Raw genomic sequence first — 7,459 nt, forward strand, 5'->3', positions numbered from 1 at the left:
TTAAAGGTTTTATTTATTTATTTTTAGGGAGGGCAGGGAGGAAGAGAGAGAGAGAGAGAGAGAGAGAGAGAGAGAGAGAGAGAAACATCAATGCACGGTTGCTGGAGGCTATGGCCTGCAACCCAGGAATGTACCCTGACTGGGAATCGAACCTGGGACACTTTGGTTCCCAGCCCACGCTCAATCCACTGAGCTATGCCAGCCAGGGCAAATACAATCTTTTTTTTAAAAAGAAATATGGCAGGGGCTGTGTGGCCAGGGAGAGATGGTTGGAGATGCAGAGAGCCTTTTAAAAGGCCAAAGCACACATTTCATTTGCAGCCACTTTCCCTGGCTGCTGGCAAAGGAAGGGCAGAGTGAATTATAGACACATGAAGAAAGTCTGGGGTTGGTGGCTCCAGGAGGAGAACTAAGGGAAAAGCCACTATGATCTGTGTGTTGAGTCATCCCCTATACTGCAAGAGCCATCTCTCTCAGGCAGAGCATGCCTCACCACATGGCATCAACTTGAGGGGGAATGATAGCCCCACCCACAGGAATTATACTGCCCCACCCTGTGGTGCTTAAGCCAGACTGCTGATCTAAGATTGATTAGATTAAAAACAGATGAGTTTAGCTGCTGATTACTTTAACATCTAAGGCAGAAAATACAAACAAGCAGCCAAAATGAGAAGACAAAGAAATAGACCCCAAATGAATAAAGAGAATTTTCAAGAACTATGTGAAATGGAAGTAAGCGATTTATCAGATAGAGAGTTTAGACTAATGATTATGATACTCAACAGCATGGAAGAAAGACATAGAAACCATAAAAGAGGATCAGTCAGAAATAACGTGGAGAACTTCCAGCCAAGATGGAGGTGTAGGTAGATATGCTTTGCTTCCTCACACAACCAAAAGAAGGACGACCACCAATATAAAAACCAAAACCAAACAGAACTGCCAGAAAATTGAACTGTATAGAACTCTGACAACTAAACGGTTAAAGAAGAGACATTCATCCAGACTGGTAGCAGGGGAAGAGACAGGCAGCAGGGACAGAGACGATACATAGAAAGGCCACAGACTGGGCCAAATAAAGTGGCAGCTGGTGGACTGGGCACTCCCACATTCACATGCAGATAAACAGGAGGAACAACTGGAGAGTGAGACAGACAACACAACCTCCAGGACAACTTTAACCATTCCAACATCCGAATCATAGTGGTGACAGAAGGAGAAGATGAAGAGCAAGAAATTGAAAACTTATTTGAAAAAAATAGCTTTCGCGTCTCACCCGCCAACATGCCATCCAGACTGAGGAAGACCCGGAAACTTCGGGGCCACGTGAGCCACGGCCACGGCCACATTGGCAAACACAGGAAGCACCCAGGAGGCCGAGGTAATGCTGGTGGCTTGCATCATCACAGGATCAACTCCGACAAATATCACCCAGGTTACTTTGGGAAAGCTGGTATGAGGCACTACCACTTAAAGAGGAACCGGAGCTTCTGCCCCACTGTCAACCTGGATAAACTATGGACCTTGGTCAGTGAGCAGACACGGGTCATTGCTGCCGAAAACAAGACCGGAGCCACTCCCATCATTGATGTGGTGTGATGGGGCTACTCCAAAGTTCTGGGGAAGGGAAAGCTCCAAAAGCAGTCTGTCATTGTGAAGGCCAAATTCTTCAGCAGAAGAGCTGAGATTAAGAGTGTTGGTGGGGCTTGTATGCTGGTAGCTTGAAGCCACATGGACAGGAAATCATTAAATGTTCACAAGTGCTTTTGTCTTCTGGTCTGGGTGTAGGTTCTTGGTCCCCTACCTGTGTGTCAGAAACCTGCAGGTTCTAGGAGTTAAAGGTGTGAGGGCCTGGGCTCCTCTGCCAACTCCCCTGAGAAAGAAAGTATGCAAGAGTTAGCACCAGCACTTAGAGGCCTTGGTCTGTTACCTGACTTGAACTTCTCATTTATAAAGTGAAAATTATGGCTGTTGGTGGGGTGCGTGTGTGTGATAAATATAAAATAGTTGAAAGGTCAAAAAAAAAAAAAGAAAAAGAAAAAAATAATTGAGAACTTCCCCAATCTAGCAAAGGAAATAGACTTCCAGGAAGTCCAGGAAGCTCAAAGAGTCCCAAAGTAGTTGGACTCAAGGAAGCACACACCAAGGCACATCATAATTACATCATCCAAGATTAAAGATAAGGAGAGAATATTAAAAGGAGCAAGAGAAAAGGAGATAGTACCTACAAAGGAGTTCCCATAAGACTATCAGCTGATTTCTCTAAAGAAACCTTACAGGCAAGAAGGGGCTGGGAAGAAGTATTCAAGGTCATGAAAAGCAAGGACCTACATCCAATATTACTCTACCCATCAAAGCTTTCATTTAGAATGGAAGGGCATATAAAGTGCTTCCCAGATAAGGTCAAGTTAAAGGAGCTCATCATCACCAAGCCCTTATTATATGAAATGTTAAAGGGACTTATCTAAGAAAAATAAGATAAAAAATATGAACAGTAAAATGACAACAAACAGCCCTGGCTGGCATAGCTCATTGGATTGAGCACAGGCTGCGAACCAAAGTGTCACAGGTTCGATTCCCAGTCAGGTCACATGCCTGGGTTGCAGACCGTGACCCCCAGCAACTGCACATTAATGTTTCTCTCTCTCTCTCTCTTTCTCCCTCCCTTCCATCTCTAAGAATAAATAAATAAAAATATTTTAAAAACCCTCAAACCCTTCACAGGTTTGAGAACTAAAAACAAACAAACAAAATGACAACAAACACACCTATTAACAACCAAACCTATAAAAACAACGAAAACAAACTAAGCAAACAACTAGAACAGGAACAGAATCATAGAAATGGAGATCACATGGAGGGTTATCAGCAGGGTGTGGGATGGGGAGAGAGGGGGATTAGGTACAGGGAATAAGCAGCATAAATGGTAGGTAGAAAATAGACGGGGAGGGCAAGAATAGTATAGGAAATGTAGAAGCCAAAGAACTTATGCGTATCACCCATGGACATGAACTAAAAGGGGGAATGTGGGTGGAAGGCAGTGTGCATGGTGGAGGGGAATAAAGAGGGGAAAATGGGACAACTCTAATAGCATAATCAATAAAATATATTAATGAAGATATTGTTTGGTAAGATAATGGTATTGTGGTCATGTCAAATAAAAAAGTCCTTATACTTTATAGACGCATATGGAAAAATTTACAGATGAAATGATAAAATATAAGAGACTTGCTTCAAAATATCTAGATGAAACAAAACTTGCTACGAATTAAATCATTGAAGCTGGGGGAAAAGTATATGGGAATCATTATAACATTCTTTGTACTTTGATATAGATTTGAAAACTTCCCTTAATAATAATTTTTGAAAAGAAACTCTTCAAAACTGGATGTGGTGAACCTATACCCCATAGAGGCTGGCTTTATAGTGGGGATCAGCCACCTGCACTTTGGGAATGGCCTTTGGCTGCTGAGAGTTTGTAGTAAACGTATGGGCAGAACAGGGGTCACTTGCACAGCTCTGTAGGAAAGGACACTATCTTAGGTGTATAGATGTTGTGGGCTAAGATGGGGTATAACTAGAGAGCATCCTGAATGCTTGGGCTTCTCTGGAGTTCCAGAGACCCTAAGACTCTTGCCCAGAAGTCACTCATAATGGAGAAGTTGGGCCTGGCACTACTGATAATACCCTAATGAAGCCCATGAATGTAAACTGGTTTAACCCCTATGGAAACCAGTATGGCAGTTCCTCAAAAAAAACTAAAAATAGAGTTACCATATGACCTAGCAATCTTTCTTCTGGGTACATACATGAAAAATTCAAAAACATTTATTCACAAAGATATATTCACCCCTATGTTCATTGCAGCATTATTCACAGTGACCAAGACATCCAGACGGCCAAAGTGTCCTTCAATAGATGATTGGATAAAGAAGACATGATACATACATATAATGGAATACTACAAAGCCATAAGAAAAGATGAAATACTGTCATTTGTGACAACATGGATGGACTTTGAGAATATTATGCTAAGTGAAATAAGTCAGTCAGAAAAAACTAAGAACCATATGATTTCACTCATATAAGGGACATAAAACTGAAATCCAGAGACACAGACAGACAACAGTATGGTGGTTACCAGAGGGAAGGGTGTGGGGTAGTAAAGGGAACCAAATATATGGTGATGGAAGATAATTTGACTGTGGGTGGTGGGCAAACAATGCAATATACAGATCATGTATCACAGTAATGTACACTTGAAACCTCTATAACCCTATTAACAAATGTCACACCAATAAATTTAATTTAAAAAGAAAAAAAATAAATATTTGACAATACTGGAAGAAGGGGACCTTGGCTGACATCAAGTCAATGTACAAGTCAATGACTCCCTGAGTGAACAGGAACTTGACCTCCACACTCTTGAAGACAATTTTTCCTGTTGGCATGTGATGGCAGTCCAACTCATTTTATGAGAAACAGTTGAAATGACATGGAAAGTTTAATCTAGGGAAGACTCATGGAAGTCAGGGAGTGGTAAAATCAAGGGAAATCCAAGAAGGATAAGGCGGGCAATGCAAGGAGACCAGGATAGAAATCTAGGTTTGTCTGACTCCAGGGTCTTTGCCTTACCAGGAGTAAGACTGGAAAAAAAGTAACGAGTAATAAGAGAAAAAATGATATGATTTGGTGACCAGAATATACTTTCTCATTGTTTTATGCATTTCTTGACTCAAATCCAAAATAGATTTAAAGCCATTTATAATAAAGGACATGCATGGAATAAATCTTATAAAATAAAGGTTAACAACTATTTAGAATCACATAATGTAAGGAGAATAACTAAACTGACAATAATTACTGTGACAGAGTTTGATCACAAAATTTAGTTGTTCATACATGCTCTTACATTCATGCTTTCTCTGTGAGCAGCCATAGTAGTTGCTAGATTGAGTTTCCAGTATAGAAGTGGCAGCCATCAACATTACCGATTACAGTAAAGTTTCTGTTGCAGTGGTATAAATAGTGGTATCTATTGTTTTGTAAAATCAAAAGAGGTTTTCTTACCACACCAGTTGTGCAGTGAATTTTTGGTTGTTTAACCTGGAAACAACCCCATGCCTAGTTTTTCATATCTCCTGATGATTGTGATAGCTACCAAATATCTGTCTTCCAGCTTAATTTTAATCAAAGTATATTTTATACAGTTAATGTACAAATCTTAATTGTACAAGTCAATGACTTTTGAAAAATGTATACACTGAGTAGCCAACATCACAATCAAGACAGATTATCATCATACTGAAGGCTATTGAGTTTGTGCTGAATCATGTTACTGTTGAGAATAAAAAATGTTCACATCCTGCTCATATCCTCAGACAAAAATTAACATACCTTCATATTTTAACATTTTTATCCATCAGTAAATGAGGAAAATTTTGCATGGCCTAGATGATTCTTTTTAATTTCAGCATTTATTTGTTTTTGTATAAAGTATGTAGTAGAATGGCTGTAGACCAAACCCTCCACCAAATTCAACATTGTACCATGTCCAGAATATTTATTTTTCTGGCTAAGACTCAATTTTAGTTACATAATCAAAGTTTAAATTATTATAAATCTTCATTTTTTTCTTTCCTTCTTTCACTTTTAACCTTTTTAAAGATTGATTGTACTTGGTTCTTTAAAGGACCATTTTGGCAAATCAAAATTCAAAATTACAACACATAGTTTTAGTCACCTTTCAACAACTCTTCAGGTTATGAAAAGGATTAGAGAGCATACCATCTTCATTAAGATGCTGACCAAACCAAGATGTAGATGAGGTCAAAGATGACAGTTGCCATACATCATTCTTATAAAATAGTCTATGCAAGAGATGGTGGTAATTTGGTCTAGAACAGGGGTTATCAAATTATAGGCACACAGGCCAAATTCTGCCTGTGTCTGTTTTTGTAAATAAAGTTTTATTGAAACATATCCACACTCTCATTTAAGTATTGACTTGTAGCTTCTTTTCCTTAGTAAAGATAGAATTGAGTAGTAGCAGACACAGAAAGTATGTGCCCCAGAAAGCCTGAAGTATTTATTATCTGACCCTTTACAGAAAAAGATCACCACCCCAGAGGATCTAAGATAACAGAGGAGTGAGTGGAAGCTACACTAACCTCCTCCCAGAACCAAGCTGGAATTGCAATTAAATTGTGGAGAAATCTGAAATAAAAAACTGAACAATATCAGGAGAGAAGCCTTATAACCATGGACAGACAGAAGAAACAGGTTCAGCACAACATGACTGATAGGGAGTATGGAGAGGAACCCACGAGAGGGCTCACTGGGTCCCCATGGCTGGCAGCTGAAGGGCTAGAGAGATATCTCAGGGGCTGGGAGGATCCCCCTGAGAAGTGTAGGGTCTAAACCCAAGCTGAAATCCCCAGCCTAGAGCACCAGAGCCAGAAAGTACACAGATAACATCCAGCTGTGAAAAGCAGCAGGGTTTCTCTCTGCCACAGACTGATGGCTGGAGATGCAAAGGTGTTTAAAGGGCCAACGCTCAAACTTTCATTTGTACCCACTTACCCACAGCTCTGGCAAAGATGGGGGCAAAATGGACTGGAGATACTTGAAGAGAGACTGGGAATGGTGGCTTTGGGGAGAGAACTGAGAAAGGAGCCACCAGGATCCTGGTACTGAGTCATCCCCCATATGGCAGCAGCCATCCCGCTGAGGCAGACCACTCCCCTCTGAGAAGCCTCAGCCTAAGAGAAAACAATAGTCCAGATCCCACGTGGGACTCTGCCATGCCCTGTGGTGCTTAAGCCTGACTGCTGAGTTCAGAGTTAGTAGATTAACAACGGAAGGAGTCAGCCATAGACAGTAGATCTCTGATAGTCTCAAACAGGCTGCCTAAGACCAGACTGGAACATCACCTGACATCACCAAAGGAATATCCAGAAACAACAACAACAACAACAAACAGTGGTAAATACTAGATGCTACGGAGATGAACTCCACTGTGGTCTTCCCCATGATTTGCAATATATTCTTTCCTGCATAATTTTTTAACATTCATTTCTTGTCCTTCAAGTTTGTGCGTATTGTCACTACATTTTATAGTTTATTACAAATCTCATATTTTGTTCCTCCCTTTTCTTATCCCATTTTACCTTCTTTTTACTATTTTCATCTTAAATTTTGTTTTCTACCTTGCTGCAAATTGTTTCCATTCCTCATTCTTAATATTTCTCCTCATCTAGCCTCTCAAAACCAATTTTCTTGTCAATGGTCATCTCACATTATTTTTCCCACTCTTAAAATGCCCATCTTCTCTCTCCACCTTTAGCAATCTTTGCTTGTTGGTTGTTGGTAAGGTAGTTGTTGTTGCATTTTTCAATTTTATCTCTAGATCTTCACTATTCCTGTATTTCAAACCTCACATTCTACTGCTCCCTTCTCC

At 40.3% G+C, this 7,459-nt stretch overlaps 1 protein-coding gene across 1 annotated transcript; it reads left to right on the top strand.

Annotated features, from left to right (window-relative positions):
• The first annotated feature begins 1,268 nt into the window (after window positions 1–1,268).
• On the top strand, window positions 1,269–1,769 carry LOC114505105 (60S ribosomal protein L27a-like). The gene has a single exon (XM_036016605.1). The coding sequence runs from the start codon at window positions 1,285–1,287 to the stop codon at window positions 1,597–1,599; it is 315 nt and encodes a 104-aa protein (XP_035872498.1). The 5' UTR covers window positions 1,269–1,284; the 3' UTR covers window positions 1,600–1,769.
• Window positions 1,770–7,459: the final 5,690 nt, after the last annotated feature.

This window comes from Phyllostomus discolor, chromosome X, assembly GCF_004126475.2.
Source record: "Phyllostomus discolor isolate MPI-MPIP mPhyDis1 chromosome X, mPhyDis1.pri.v3, whole genome shotgun sequence".
Taxonomy (NCBI): Eukaryota; Metazoa; Chordata; class Mammalia; order Chiroptera; family Phyllostomidae; genus Phyllostomus; species Phyllostomus discolor.

Coding starts and splice junctions, on each gene's coding strand:
- LOC114505105 (XM_036016605.1), top strand. CDS start 1,285: ATGCCATCCAGACTGAGGAAGACCCGGAAACTTCGGGGCCACGTGAGC.